Consider the following 16,322-nt stretch of genomic DNA (forward strand, 5'->3'; position numbering starts at 1 on the left):
ATGACTCACCTGGTGATTGCTGTGGTCTAATAATAGCAGCAGAAAAGTCCAGCTTCCTCTTGAAAGGTGGGGCCTGGGAGTCAACTGTTCCAAAGCAAAAACATTTCTCATCATCAAGGAAGAATTCCACAGGTCCAAAGATAGCAAAACACTGAGGTAGAAGTGAGAACCAAAAGAGACACAGGAATTTGCAGGAAAACGCGATGGGGGACCATTTGGAAAATATAAAGCACTCTCCTCGCATTTTGTTGCAAATTCTCCAGTTCTGTTGATATGCATGTCAAATCAAACACTAGGTTCATCTCATTGATTCCTGGACAGTATGATTTGATATGTAAGAGAAAGGCTGGAGCTGAGTGAAGCTTTTCATGAGGAATGTGTCAACAACAGGAATTTGTAGCAAAATGCGATATGGGCTACCTAGAGATGTATAAACCACTCTCCCCGCATCACCAACTCAATGATATTGCTGCTTATTTCTATTCCAAGAACGTTGATTTAGGACAGTCACATAACTAGTGTTTGACCTGAACCAGCTCAGTGGCATGCTACTGTTTATTTTTATTCCAACCACATAACTGGTGTTACACATGAACCAACTCGGTGGTATGTTGCATGATGTTGCTACCACCGGGATCATTGCGATGATTTAAGACAATCACTTTAGAATTCAAATAATTTTAACTAAAACAATTGGTTGGGATGGTCTAGAACATGATCAATTATATAATAACAAAAACATGTACATAGTCTCCCCAACTTTCGAGGGGGACCTTGGATACAATCTTGGATACAATCCTCCTATCAAGCTTGTTGCCCTATCTATGAAGACTAGTAGCTTGTGCTGGGACAATCTCTAATTTTGTATCTAAGAATCCCTTCCATGTGGCACCCATGGAAGAGGATCAACAATTGTAATGGTGTTTTGAAATGTATAATGTTACCCACTTCCAGTTCAGACAAGTCCTCTTTAGTTGGAACCCATTCATGTTTCCTTTGCAACAACTAACCCTCATAAAGTTGTTTTATAGTATATATTTTTAATTTTATTTATATTTTTTTGAGGACACTTTTTAAAGGTTTCGATTCATACCACAAAGCTATAAATGTGCTAGGGATTCTCTTTTCGTCCCTTTCTATGTGAACAACCTTTGCCACCCAAATTGGGCCACCTTAGTCATCCAAGTCTACTTCCGAATCAGGTCTCTATTAGAAATGGAGTGAGATAATGCAAGAGAATGGAGGTGAAGCATGTCAAAATGAAATCACAATAACACAAAATGAAATACAAAGCTAGGGTAGTCATAGAGCCAAAAGCCTACAATGGGGACCCTAATTGGTGTCAAAACATGTGTGGTAACTAACTCACCCACAAACTCAACCTCTAACCGGCTGTGCATAAACCTCTAACCGGCTATGCATAAACCTGCTCAGCTAGGACATTACACACTAAATGTTAGGATGTATGTTGCATAAACAAATAAGGAATCCCACAACCTAGCTGTAAAGAAAGGCATCAAAATGTTCATTGGCATCGTGAACAGATAGCTAGGGCTCCATAGGAGTAGAGATAGGCTTGCAATGCTGAAACCTGAACCGTTCCAAGAGCTTACCAATATACTTTGACTGTAAAAGCCCAATACCTCTATCATCATGTATAAAGTGGATGCCCAAATAGTAGTGAAGCAACCCCAAATCGGACATCTCAAATGTATGATGTAATTCAACCTTAAATTATACGAATTTTGCAGCATTAATATCAGCCGAGCAGCATGTCATTGACATAGAGAACAATCATGAGCAAATCCAAACCTTCCTTCTTGACATAGAGAGTGCTCTCATGTGGACTACTCTGCATTCCTTGGATGTACAAAATGGCATCTACTTTTGCATACCAAGCTCGACAAGCTTGCTTCAAACCATACAAGCCTTTCTAAACTTGCATACTTTGTCTTCCTTGCCAGGTTTCATAAATCTAATGGGATGAAGAACAAAGACCTCCTTTTGAAGGTCCCCATTCCAAAATGCAATTTCAATGTCCAACTAATGGACCTTCCATCCATGAAATGTGGCCAATGCGACCACACACCTAACGAAAGTCATACGCGAAGTGGAGGCAAAATTTTCATCATAATCTATGCCTTTCTGCCGTGCATAGCTCTTTGCCACAAGATGAGCTTTATACCTGTCTAGGGAACCATTTGATTTTCTTTTGAGCTTATAAACCCCCTTTGTGCCTATTGCCTTCTTGTTGGCAGACAAATCCACCAACTCCCAAGTGTGGTCCTCCTTAATGGAGTCAATCTCCAGTTGTATTGCCTACATCCAATGCACATTATCTCATGCATCATCAAATTAGTCAGGCTGTTCTGCCGTAGGTTTGTTGCTTACCCAAGTAGACTCATAGAAATGTGCATCCTCAATGTCTCTAGTGCCACTCAATGTACGACTAGGAAGTGGCGTAGAAAGCTTGCTATCCTCAAGAGTGCGGGGCAGCCAACAAGGTACTGATCTTGCTTCTTACACTATTGTACTTTCAATTGCTACGGCATCATCAATTTCATCTTGAGAAACATAATAATTCATAGGCTAAACTAAGGCATCACACACTCCAGTGTCTTGTTACAAAATTTGATTTTCCACTGGCATATCAGGTGCAACATCAAAGACAATGGGTACTAGGCTATCAGAGGGTTTAGAAGAACCCTAATTTCTATCAAAACTAGCAAAGGGTAGATCTGCTTTTTCAACAAATATAACATCTTGACTAGTGATAAGCTTGTTCGTCACAGGATCATAAAAGTGTATATCCCTTGCTTTCACTGCTATAGACAATAAAGATGCACTCTTTTTCCTTGTCATCAAGTTTTCCATGAGCCACATGTACATATGCTACACAACCAAATGTATGAAAATAGCTCACATCAGGCTTATGACCAAACCATTCTGATAAGGTGTCATGACCTTAAGTGCCTTTGTAGATGTGGGCTTATGACAAAACCATGCTTGATAAGGTGTCATGACCTTAAGTGCCTTCATAGGACACCTGCTCAAAACATGATTTTAGCACATAACAGCTTCCATCCAAAATTTCCTGTGGTAGCCCTTTTGCTTTTAGCATGCATCTTCCCATCTCCGAAAGTGATCGAATTTTCCTTTCAACCTTCCCATTCTGTTGAGAAGTATGCCTTATCATAAACTGATGCATAATGCCCTTCCCACCAACAAAAAATTATAGCAATGCCTAGGGTAGATATTCCTCCCCTTGATCTGAACAAAGGGTCTGCAACCTGCATTCAGGTTAATTTTCAACCAAGGCCACAAAGTGTTTGACCACAATACAAACTCCAAAATTGTGTTTAAGAGCAAAGACCTGGGTAAAACATGTGAATTCATCTATGAATACAACATATTTAAAAGGACCTCCAATAGACATAGTGCGCATGGGTCCACGAACATCAGTATGGACAAGCTGTAATTTACATGTAGCTCAAACTGTACCATCCTTGGGAAAGGAAAAATGATGCATTTTACCCAAAATAAAGCTGGAGAGGTCTCAAAACGTGGTAAGGCATTAGCCATATTAAGGATTTGCAATAACATAAGGCTGCCATCATTTAAATGCCTAAACATGGCATGTCATAACTCTACATCTTGCATGAGAGAGGTAGAAGTTGCAAAAGCTGAACATGCTCTTTTCTCATATTCATCAAGCTAAATGACATGTGACATATTATACCTGTGAAAACCAAGGCATAGTCTCTCTCCTTGTCACAGATTGTACATCGATCATCCTCAAAGATGACCTAGTAACCTCTTCAAGAGAAACAAGAGACTGAAAGTAAATTCTTATCCTAAGGACATACAAAACATCTTGGATGTAAAGATCTGAACCATCCATGACTCTGAGTGAAAGTTATCCCTTTAACTAGGTAAGAAGAATCGCTGACACAGGAAACTGACTGGCCAATCGATGCACTAGATAAGCTATCAAAGGACTTGTGTGAGGCAATATGGCAGGAAGCACCGCAATCAAAGTACCATGCCACAGCCATCTCATTCACACTAAAAATGCATGGCTGCCAAGGAACACCATAGCTGTAAGTAATGAAGTTCCAATCATGCTTAACAAAGTTGGCAAAAGTATCGTGGGAACCTGCATGATGAGTTGAGCCTAAAACTGCCATACCAAACTTTTTCTTCTTCTCTTTGGCAAGACTCTTGGGACATTCACTGATTTGCAAACCAGACTTTTTGTGATAATGGTACTTGGCCTTTCTTGAAAGACTTTACAGCATCAATTTTATCTTTCCCAACTGCATGTGCATGTCCAGAACTACTGGCATGATTTTGTGAAACAGTTTCATGTTGCCCTTATCTTCGGGTTGAAAAAGCATGCTCCCCACTATGAGAACGTGAAGCCATATTCTTTTGCATCTACTCCTCCTGCAACAAGAGTGCGATCAACTCTTGAAAAGTGATGCAATTTGGTTCCCTTGCATCTAAAGATTAATATATGAACAGAAAGATAAGACTTCGGCAAAGACTTTAGTGGAAACAAGTTGTGAGTCAAGAATGATCTCATCAATTTTCAAGAGTTGCTCATGCAAATCTTGAATCTAAGTGACATGATCCTACGTAGAGTCACCCTCATCCATGTGAAACAGAACCTGTTAAAAATTCCTCTACCTGCCCATATTCTTGCATCTATTTGCTGAAGGATACTGTCAATGGCTAATGTGTATCCTTTCTTTCTTAGTTTGTTTAACTAATCCATTCTCATGTTTCTAGAGGCACATGACCTTTAATATTCTTAACATTAACCCCCTTCCCTTTATGTTGTTAAAACCCTTCCAAGCATGTGAAACCCACAAGAGTGCATCTTTGCATTATCAATTCTTATCCAAAAGTAAAGCCTAGCTTTACCAATGTATTCCAGATCATTTTGATATTTTGTGGTTGTTCCTTGTTAATAGTCTCTCTCTCTCTCTCTCCCCCCTCCCCCCCTTCACAAATATAAATGCAACAAATTCAAGGCATTGTCACGCTTGTGCTTTAGACTTCTCACATAGCCATGAGTAGCACAATGTGCCTCTAGTCTATTCTGAACTCCTCTAAGTGGGTAATGATACATTTTTATTTTGTTATGTTGCAACCTACAAAATATTTAGATGGAATTAGTAAAGTAAAGAAATTGATCATAAGTTCTTTTCTTAAATGGCAACACTTTTAAGACCAAGATCTTCAAAATTTAGAAACTTCTCTAACATTACTTTCAACTAAATGCAATGTTGGTTACTTCTTGACAAGAGAAGTTTTCTAAAGTATAAAGAAGTAGAAGTCTATAAAGAACCTTGAAATTATATCTTTCAAAAACCTTAATAGAAAATTTACCCCAAAACATAAGTTGATCCAAGAGCTAGAACCTTCTCTTATAAGCTCTATAGGCCCCGTTTATAACACCAACATTAGGAGGACTCGGAGAAGGAAAAGGAATAACTTTTGGCTTCCCCACTTGATTTGGATTAGGATGACAAGAATGAATCACTTTTGGCTTCCACATTAGAATTGGAGTACAATGACAAGAAGAAACGTTTTTAAGTCTTTGGATGTGTTCTTTAAACCACACGATTATTTGGACTAGCCTTTTTATTCTTGTGATGAGCCGACTTCCCTTCTAAATTAAAACATTTAGGAAAAAAGGAATGCAAAGTTCTCATAAATGAAGTTCACAAGGCCTAGCTACCTTGACAAACTATTTTGAGTTAGAAAATTCTCCTTCTGTATGCTCAATATGAAAACAACAAAACTAGATTTTTCCATTATTGCATATGGGGGTTTCAAATATCAAATGAAGGAATTCTTTTTATGCACTTTTATAGCTTTCCAAACGTGCTCTTGGAAATAGATGAAATAAAGCATACTACTACTATGAATAGTGTAGATAACATAGATTAGTTGGGTGGTATGAATAGGACTGAGAGGCCAAGAGCTGCAAAGAAGTTTACTCTTAAGACATTTCAATTTATTGAGGATCTTTATATTGTGTGTACGTCATCGACTTAAAATTAGAGCATCTGTGTAATAGGGAGAAGACTAAACTCACTCTCTCTCCTATTAATAGCTGAATGAAATAAACATATAACTGAAAGAAACATAAAGATACTTGCCATTGTTGCAGGGGTGTGTATTTTGGGTTGCAATAAGGGACCACACCCCCCCCCCCCCCTTCCCATCCTTTCCCTTTTTCCCCTTCGAAGAAAGTATTTATCTAATTCTAGCCAAAAGGCCGAATACAACTAAGGCGAAATGTTGAAAGAATATTAGTATTCCTCCTTCCTGTAGATGGTGGCAATGGTGAAGATCTGCTCACGCTGCCCTCTTCCCTGTTGTTCATTTGGAACCTGACATGCTGCACTAGAGGTGTCTGCTGAGGGAGTTCTAGACCAAATCTAGAGGAAGACAGATCCCCAAATGATTGGGGAAACCATCCTAGGCTTTTAGGATAGAACCAATCTGTGGCTATAGGCTGCCATTGACTGGTCGACCTGTCTGTAGCCAGCCAACCTGCCACGCGGCAGTTGGGACTGCTGTGGCTTTATTACACCTGCACTTGGACCTGCTAGACTTGCACACCTCTGCATACAGCCCGTACGGCTACTGCTATATTGCTAGCTGCTCCTGCATCTGCTATCTGGTGTGGGGTTGCCAGCAAGGCAGATATGCCATGGGCTGCAGATGCACATGACAATTTGACAGACACATTAAGTTTATTCAAATTTGATCTAGCTAAGAAATCAAATCTATCTCTATAAGAGTTTCTCACATGTCTAGAAGCAAAAGAATTGGTGGATGAGTCAAAAGAATGTAACTCATGAGTGTCAAAATTTGTAGAAGTAATGTTTAAACTTTTAATAGTCATGACCATGTTTAAGACCAGGCCTGCCTGAGGTCAAATGATCCGAGATAGAAAAGGAGATGCTAACCACATCCCCTCTCTTTTAGTAGGGCTGCCCATGGAGCAGTGGGGCCTCAAAGAGGTCTCCCGATACAATTGAGAGATCATTGACAATAGCATTAAGTCAACTTCCTGCAACTTCTTGCTAGAGCCAAATTAGATAAAAATCAACTAACTATAAAAGGGACTTGGCAAGCATATGATAATTATTTAATGAAATTTACTTAGTAAGCAAAGCTATGCATTCATTCTCATCAGTACCCAAGATTTGAAATCCCAGCCCAAACAAAAAACCTTTGATAGCAAAAAGAAGAAACAAAGTAGGAAATACGAAAAAGAAATATGAGAGAGAGAGAGAGAGATTAGGTTTAATATAAAAAACAAAAGAAATCCTAATGCCAACACAAGGAAACTAATGTAAACCAATGCACGTCTAAGAAACAAATGAAAACACCTACACAAACACAAGGAAACAATCATTATCATTTTTTAAATTAGTTAGTTATTTATTTACCTATTTTTTTAAAAAAAATCAAATAAGGTGGACAGAAACCAAAACTTAATAGATGCCTAAGAGCAGATGATCTTCAAAATTAAAACAAACCTAAGAACTCGAAACAAACCTAAGAACTCGAAACAAAATGGGCTTTGAAGCTCCCCACTTTGGATTTCAATTCTACGTTCAAGGATCCTAAACATACCCACAATCAAAATTCCAACAATACGACGACTTCAACATGGAACATAGGGGAGTTTCCTCATTACTTTTCTTGTATTATAGCCCTTTCTACAATGTGATAGGATTATATTACTAAATTGAGAGAGAAAGGCACTATTACTTGTGCAAAGACCAGTGAATCTGAAGTTACCACTCCATATCTACCCATATGAAAGATGTTTTGAAACTTTGAATCATTGTGAGGTATTCGTATGATATTCAACTCAGCATACTCATGTGGTTGTTGTTTACCTTAGATATTAACTTCTAAACTGAGTGGCTACACAATTAAGTTCACACTCTCCAGGAAAATTTCCTCCACAAAAAGATTTTTGTTTTCTGTATATAAAATCTTTAAAGTTTGGGACGTCTAGGACAGATAAGTCATCTATGAATCTCCTAACTTGAGGTTCTATTTAAGGGCTCCGAGACCCTTGAGGATCAATCAAACAAACTATAGGTGAGGAGGATAACGTGATCGGCCAGGAGGATAACGTGATCGCCCATAGAAAATCAGTAAGGGCTTAACTCATGGCCTGTCTGGGCACCTTTGCAATCCATCAATAAGGCACATCTAGAGGTGTATTGCAATCATGGCAATTCAAGATTACTTCTAGGAGGGAAAATTTTCAGTTGTTGAGGATAGAAATAATAGACACAAGCCAGCAGAAAACCTTCTAGGAAAGTTCATGCATTGGACAAAAGATCTCAAGCTCCTCAAGCTATAGGAGGTATGTGGTGGCCTTAGGGGCTGCATGCTTGTGCCAAAATCGCTTTCCCTCCTAGCTTTTCCTTAACCAGGCTGACGGCATTTGAAAGCACTTGAGGAAGAGTCTTGCCTTATCCCAAGTCCAACTAAATTTAACCACACTTGCTATAAAAAGCAGAGCTAGCCTCTTTACACCCCACAAAGCAAAGCTTGCTTTCTACAAACCCGCGCAAATTTTGGAAAGCAAACTCCAACCTCAGCTATTGCTTCAGCCAAAATCAAAGATCAAGACCGAGATAACATTAAGAATAGACCCTTGCTTTTCCAAAGCTAGACTTCCAAAACTATAGGTCAGAGCCCTACAAGGCTCTTGTACAACTAGCGTGAACGTCCATGTCCATCTGGCCCACCTGCACAACCTTCAAGTCCACATGCATATATCTAGACGAATCCAAGAACATGCCCAAACTCATCCTCTAGAACACAACACATGGAGTAGTTTCAATCTCATGACCGTCACTCACAAGGTTGAAAATCACATAGCAGGGACTAGCTACTATGACATCCCCATTGGTAAATGTAGACCATAGTTATAAACATAAGAGATTCACACGTACATATCCACACACCCACACATAAGCATCCATTTCTACAAAGGTCTTTGTACTGAGTTTCAAAAAGCACTTCAGAGGTGAAGGGCAGACTCAGCCGTGACAAAGGCTACCACTAAAGGAGAATGCTAATGAAAAAGTAGTCCATATTCTCTTCATTCGAGTTACAACTGCTTTTAAAGACTACATGATTTCATTTTATTCTCTCCCAAACAAGCAATTATAAGCAACTGCTTATAAAGACTACACAATTTCATTTTATTCTCTCCCCAAGAAGCAATTATAAGCAAAAATGCTTAGACAATCTACCTGATAAGGCAACACACCAATTAAGATAATAAGAATTTATCACAACCTCAGCAAGCCCGAACATGGATGAAAATTTAACAAGGTGGAATCTGCATGTCTCCTAATACGGCGGAAAAACACATCTAGATGAATCCAAGAACATGCCCAAACTCATCCTCTAATACATGGTGCAATCTCAATCTCATTACAGTCACAGGTTGAAAATCATAAACTCCATCACGCACTGCAGGGACTAGCTACAGCCTACTATGACATCCCCACCAATGTCATCGACTCCCAACGATCGATGTAGACCATAGTATGAACATACGCATACATATCCACACAACCACACATACTCGCATCCATTTAAACAAAGGTCTTCGCATTTCTATCAACACTCCGTAGGTGAAGGGTAGGCTCAGTCGTGATAAAGGCTAGCACTAAAGGAAAAGGCTAATCAAAACTAGTCCAGATTCTCTTCATTCAAGTCCCAATGCGCTGCTCTTACAAACACAATTTCTTTGGATGCACCTGTAGCAACAACTTTCCCCCAAGGTGAATCTCCTAGGTCCAATTACCAACTTTCTTGAACTTAAGTACCAGCAGTTAGATTGTTGTACCAGTTGACCCAATGTACCATTACCAGACTAGAGGAGTGTAACTAGTACTAGTGGCCTGGGAGCAACAGTTCCAGGTTTCCAATGATCGTGCTGAGGCGATTCGTGCCACGAGGGGGCTTCTTCGACAGTACCTGTAGCGGTCTTCAGCAGTGGAGCATCACAAGAGGGATTCCTCCAGTTGTTCCAGCGGCACCCCCAGCTCCCTGGCATCTCTGTTCCATCCAAGAGCTCAGAGGGGGTGTTGGAGGTCAGCATCTCCTAATGTCACCTTAGCGAGTGAGGGCCTCTGTTGTGGCTGTGCCCACCCCCCTATGAGGGTAGTCTAGGGCTGTGTGTAGGTGGGGCAGCTGGCTTTGGAGCATCTAGGGTTGCCAGTCAGATCCCTGCTGATCAGGGCACCTCATGGACCCACTTGTGTGCTGTGTGAGCAGCCCCTGGAGGTGTTCTCTGTGGCACACAATGGAGGCCTGTTTTCAGCAGCATATGGTCGGCCACCTAGGGCTGCTGCTAGCCCTCAGGTCGGCCTGTTGGTGAGCAGGGGTGCAGCCCTCATATAGGGTCTTGTGGAGCCCTACTTATAGGGCAGAGGGTCGGCCCCCTAGGAGCCCATTTGTAGGGCTGTGTCACAGCCCTAGCTGCTGCAGTCAGCCCAGCTACCAGCAGGGGTCAGCCCTAGCCTAGCAGCCGACTAGGGAGGGGGTGGGGACTATTTATAGGCCCCCCCTCAGCCCTCACTTCGTCATCTCATTGGAGGGCCTGGCAGAGGAGTAGAGCCAGCCCAGTCTAGCACCTGAGGAGCAAGGTAGTGGAGTAGTTCATCCACTCCTTTGTGCTCCCTTCGACTTGGTTGTTGAGCTGTTTGTTTTGAGCTCTCAAGCAGCCCGTTAGTTCTGTGGTTTTCCCCCAATTGTAGTGGGGTTACTCGTGGAGGTACATAGGATATGAGCTAGGGGGGTGGAGCTGACCCGCTCCACACAGGAGCAGGCTTTCTATTGGAAAGGTCACCTCCCCATCTGTAAGCCCCCATATGAGGAGAGTGTGAGGGAGGGAGACCTGGGGCATGTGTCCAGAGGGAAAAGCCTGGAGAGGGGGTTGCCATATGGGCAACACCTCACAGCAAAGAAAAGAAGGCTAAAGGGGCTGCCATGTGGGCAGCAATCAACAGCCTGGCAGAGGAGCAGCAAGGCAGGCGTGTATGGGTTGGCAAAAGCGCCTTCAAAGAGCAGCACAAGGGGCTGGCAGAGGAACACAGGTAGCAGCATGAGCAGGGCCAATAGGCGGCTGCATGGGGGACCTGGAGCAGCAGCACATGGGCCTGCAATAGGCACAGGAAGCGGCAAAGGCAGCAGTCCAAAAGGGCTTGCCAAATGCTCTTTTATAGGGCTGGTTGGATCAGCCAACCAAGTCAGCCAGGGGGGGAAAGTGAACCGACCAGCAGTCGGCCATTTAAGGCTGCTGGGTCGGTAGGTTTTTCCAGCTCTTGGGGGCCTATAAAAGGAGAGGCCTCAGGCCTCATTTCACATCACTTGGAGCAACAGTTCAGGGAGCAGAAGGAGCAGCAAATCAGCCACCTGTGGGCCTCTATCCCAAAGGAGACAAGTGGGCTGTAGAGGCTCGGAGTGCTGCCTACCTAGGCTGGTGCAAAGACAGCAAGATGGAAGGGATCTAGACGGAAAGTCTACTTACGCTTGAGGTGGAGCCCGCGGGCTCAAGTCTAGAGATAGCTGGTAGATAGGAGAAGTACCTTGTGGTAAGATTAGAGGACCACACCATTGGTTGGGACTCTGAATGTATCTCTTTTGTATTGTGTCCATAGCTTTGGACGGAAATATATTATTTTGGTGTCTTCTATATCTGGCTGGTTCATTGCCTATTGATGAGTCTGCACATCTATCTGATGCACATTAGGTTAAGAAGTTTGTGATTCCACACCCCCCACCACACTGTGTGAGCTCCTGGGCAATTCTATCAGTCTTCCGCTATGCGTACCCTCTGTTGGTCGATTTCTAACACTTTCGTTTATAGATAAGGGCACATGCCATAGCGAGCTTCTTTCTATGCCCATATGACCTATCTTTTTTGCATCAACAGAAATGTCTCATGACACCCGATGCTCATCTGGGATATACCTTCTCCCCTTCTTCCAAAGGAAAGATCTTCTAGCTTTGCACATATAGTTTTGCTTTGGGAATGTCTTGTATACCAATCCCCCTATTGTTAGTCCAAGAGTTCTGTCCTGGCTTTTTACATGCTTGTTTTTTTGCTCTCATTGCCTCAACCTTCTTCTCTTCCTCCTGCATGTGCGCATCTGCATAGATGTTGGACATCAACACATAGGATGCATCATCATTTTCATCCAATTGCACTGCATGTTGAAATGCCAGTCTTCCAAGCTCCACATTACCCCACTTTTGACAAGCACCCAACACCGTCTGCCACACCACAAGATCAGGATGGAAAGGCATCTTTTTCACCATTGCTACTGCCTTGTCTAATTGGCCAGCACGGCCAAAGAGATCAACCATGCTACTGTAGTGCTCAATAGTTGGAGTGATGCCATAGTCTCTGCTCATGGCATCAAAGTAATTATGGCCCTTATCCACTAGACCCTTGTGACTGCATACAGTAAGGACAATAGAGAATGTGATCCCATTCGGCTTTATCTCTTCTCGTCTCATTCTCTCAAGCGTACGGAAAACCATTTCATGTTCTCCATGCTGGGCATATCCTGCGATCAGTGTATTCCATGAGACCTCGTCTCGGACTGGCAGCTTCTCAAACAGATCCCGTGCTTCCGCCAATGAGCCACATTTGGCATACATATCCAACAAGGTGTTGCCAACAACAAGATCTCTTTCCAGCCCCATTCTGGCTATCTCGGCATGCACGTCTTGACCCTTCTCTATTGCTCCTATAGTATTACAGGCTTTCAAGCTGCAAACAAATGTGACAGCATCTGGAGAGACACCCTCTAGTTGCATCTGTTCAAGTAAGTTCAGTGCTTCCTCACCAAACCCCTGCTCAGCATACCCTGCAATCAGTGCAGTACACAAGACCTCATCTCGAATTGGCAGCTTGTCAAACACTTCCCGTGCTTCTGATAGTGACCCACATTTGGCATACATATCCACCAAGGTGGTGCAAACAGGAAGTCCTCTTTCCAGCCCCTTTCTGGCTATCTCGGCATGCATTTCTCGGCCCTTGTCTATCGCTCCTATGCTGCCACAAGCTTTCAAGCCGCAAACAAATGTGACAGCATCTAAAGAGAGACCTTCCCATTGCATCCGTTCAATACAGTTGAGCGCTTCCTCGCCAAGCCCATGCTCAGCATATCCTGTCATCAGTGCATTCCACAGGACCTTATCTCGAACTGGCAGCTTATCAAACGCTTCCCATGCTTCCGCAAGAAAGCCACATTTGGCGTACATATCCACCAAGGTGCTGCCAACAAGAAGATCCCTTTCTAGCCCCTTTCTGGCTATCTCTGTGTGTCGTTCTCGGCCCTTGTCTATCGCTCGTATGCTGCCACAAGCTTTCAAGCTGCAAACAAATGTGATAGCATCTGAAGGGAGACCCTCTAGTTGCATCTGTTCGAGACAGTTCAGCGCTTCTTCACCAAGCCCATACTGGGCATATCCTGCCATTAGTGCATTCCATGAGACCTGGTCTCGGACTGGCAGCTTGCCAAACGCTTGCCATGCTTCTGCAAGGGAGCCACATTTGGCATACATATCCACTAAGGTGTTGCCAACAGAAAGATCTCGTTCCAGCCCCTTTTTGGCTATCTTGGCATGTATTTCTCGGCCCTTGTCTATCGCTCCTATGCTGCCACAACCTTTCAAGCTGCAAACAAATGTGACAGAGTCTGGAGAGAGACCCTCCAGTTGCATCTGTTCAAGACAATTCAGCGCTTCCTCACCAAGTCCATGGTGGACGTATCCTGCCATCAGTGCATTCCACGAGACCTCATCTCGAACTGGCAGCTCATCAAACACTTCCCGTGCTTCTGCAAGCAAGCCACATTTGGCATACATATCCACCAAGATGTTGCCAACAAAAATATCTGTTTCCAGCCCCTTTCTGGCTATCTCTGCTTGTATTTGTCGACCTCTTTCTGCATCTTTCACCCTAGCACAAGCCTTCAGGACGCTGACAAAGGTATACTTGCTAGGGTAGACAAGATCCTCTTGCATTTTCTGATACAGGTTGAGGGCATGTTCTGAATCCCCAAATTCAATATACCCCTGGATGAGAGATGTCCAAGAATACTCATTTCGATCAACCAACTTGTTAAAAACCTGCTGAGCATCCCACATGCTTCCCACTTGCACCAACATTGGGACAACATAGTTCCCAAGAGATCTATGATCTTCCAGTCCATTTCTGCACAGATAGGCATAGAAGCGCTTGGTGTACGCTAGATTTTTCTGTGTTCTGCACTTATGCAAAATGCATGTAAGGTTCTGAATTGAAGGCGGCTGGGCCATCCGTTCCACAGCCACCAGTGCGGCATCTAAGCTGAGCGTTTCCCAGTCACTCCTCTCACGCAGTTCTTGTGCGTTAGATGCATAAAGATTTAGTCCAGCCTTACCACACTCCACCAACCCACGGTCTTGCGCCTGAACAGTGGATGCTTTGGGCTTTTTCTCTAGATTGTCTATCCATAGTGACTCCTTGCTAGTTTTATGCTTGCAGTCTGGTGATCTTGGGTTTTTCTGTTGTTAAGATTCACAAGACTCGTCAGCCTACAGATTTAGCTCTACAAATCTTTCAGTGCAAATTCGTCGCACGCTTACTTTGATCTCTCGGTAGTCCCACCGCTGTGAGGGATCCATAAAGTACTCCTTAAATAAGCGCTCCGTCTCTGACCTACCTGCGAAGCATGACCACAACGAATTGCCAGACCCCATAGGAGAAAAACTGACCGTTGCCCAAATACAGTAAACGACGGTAGTACCTGAACATGAGCATTCCTCCAGCACAGCTCCACGAGAGCAAAGGCTTGATTGCCTGCGCAGGTGAGCTGCCAACCAGTGGGATTGTGGATCTCCGAAACGAAAAAACCCCGGGCCATGCAGCTGAGGGATGATGAGGCTGCGTGGTTTCGATGCGGATACGTCAAACGTACAGGGATCTGTGCCTCCTCTTGTGAGCAACTTCGTCATTTCAAGAAGTTGATCGTCCCCGCCAGAATAACTCGAGAAATGCTGTGTAATTAAACACGTACGAGTACTGAACTGATACCTCGCTCTGACTTAAGAGATTGCAAGAGATCCACCATCATCTCAACATCAGGCCCAGCTCATCAAGCATTTTGTGCAAATACACGCATATAAAAACTCCCTTTCATCTCCTTCTATAAATGCAACTCTATTCTTCTGGATATTTTACTATTCATTTAGTGGAAAAGTTTCGAGTAATCTGGCAATGGTGGGTGGTTTAGAAATTAAATGCCGCAAGGTTAGATCTTGAATGACTTCGTGCCAGCTTCTTTCGTCAACGCTAGATTCAGGCATCCAATTTGCTTCCCTTGTTTAGATCCAATGGAGCTCTCATTTGTCTCCTTTGCTAGAATTAAGGAAATGGATCAACCAAAAATTAATTCAAGGCCGAAACAAATGCATATTTTAAACACTTACGATTGCTTTTGGCACACGCATAGATCGGCGTCCTCTTCAAGATTTCATTTCATCGTGATGCATGCTGTCGACCGTCAGAACCTTGGATTGGCTTTTGAAATTCTAGCTAAGTCTTAACCCAAGGCTGTGAGACCTTCCATCTCCTCCCTTCATTCACTTGACCTTGCATATCCTGCTTCCTCCTCAAGTTGCCTATTGTCTTTCCACCTCCTTTCCGATAGGGATGAAAGCAAACAAGGATGACAAGATAATCAAGAGGAGATAAAATGAAAGAAGAATGAATGAAGGATGTATTTTTTGTTCTCATAAAATTAATGTAGAAGAGAAAAGGGCAACGATATTCTATGTTTTAGAATACCATTGTCTTTTAGAATACCAATGCCTTTATTGTGTATGTTATGTATATACTTCACAGTGGAACGACATAAATATGCTTGCCGTTGCTTAAATCAAGTTCCCACACTTTAAGTAGGAATATTTTCTTGAACTAGTACGATTTCCTTTTATGTTAATTATCCCTTTGAAGTCGATGTTGTCCCTAGTCGTAAGATGTGCTGATGCTCCAGGATATTTGCCGCCTCTTTGTTTGAAGTGAATGCCAACATCTTTGTCTCCAACCACTCTTCAAATGGAACATATATATTGACATCATCTACCATTTGACTTGGTGGATTAGTCTTGTCTTGTTTCACAAATTTCTAGATGTCTATATTTTGGCCAATGTGCTTTTTTCCGATGTCTACACAAGTCATGCAATTAATAAAATTCATTGTCGA

At 42.7% G+C, this 16,322-nt stretch overlaps 1 protein-coding gene across 2 annotated transcripts; it reads right to left on the reverse strand.

The window, feature by feature from the left end:
* Positions 1-11,758: 11,758 nt before the first annotated feature.
* On the reverse strand, positions 11,759-15,247 carry LOC147902852 (pentatricopeptide repeat-containing protein At2g33680-like). 2 transcript variants are annotated; one of them, XM_087373851.1, is made up of 3 exons: positions 14,865-15,247; positions 14,704-14,780; positions 11,759-14,622 (listed from the first exon to the last, which is right to left on the reverse strand). In XM_087373851.1, the coding sequence occupies exons 1-3, from the start codon at positions 15,070-15,072 to the stop codon at positions 12,067-12,069; spliced, it is 2,841 nt and encodes a 946-aa protein (XP_087229977.1). In that variant the 5' UTR covers positions 15,073-15,247; the 3' UTR covers positions 11,759-12,066. The 2 variants fall into 2 exon arrangements, with proteins under 2 accessions (XP_087229977.1, XP_087229976.1); XM_087373850.1 differs by having other exon boundaries at positions 14,704-15,247.
* Positions 15,248-16,322: the final 1,075 nt, after the last annotated feature.

Source organism: Dipteris shenzhenensis, chromosome 4 (genome assembly GCF_047967505.1).
Source record: "Dipteris shenzhenensis isolate YYH24624 ecotype China chromosome 4, Dip_SZ_1.0, whole genome shotgun sequence".
In the NCBI taxonomy this organism is placed as follows: domain Eukaryota; kingdom Viridiplantae; phylum Streptophyta; class Polypodiopsida; order Gleicheniales; family Dipteridaceae; genus Dipteris; species Dipteris shenzhenensis.

Bases quoted from the DNA above. Each gene is read 5' to 3' on its own strand.
- LOC147902852 (XM_087373850.1), bottom strand. From the start codon at position 15,072: ATGACGAAGTTGCTCACAAGAGGAGGCACAGATCCCTGTACGTTTGAC. The intron at 14,623-14,703 runs GTAAGCGTGCGA...TCTTAACAACAG, and splicing joins GGGACTACCGAGAGATCAAA to AAAAACCCAAGATCACCAGA.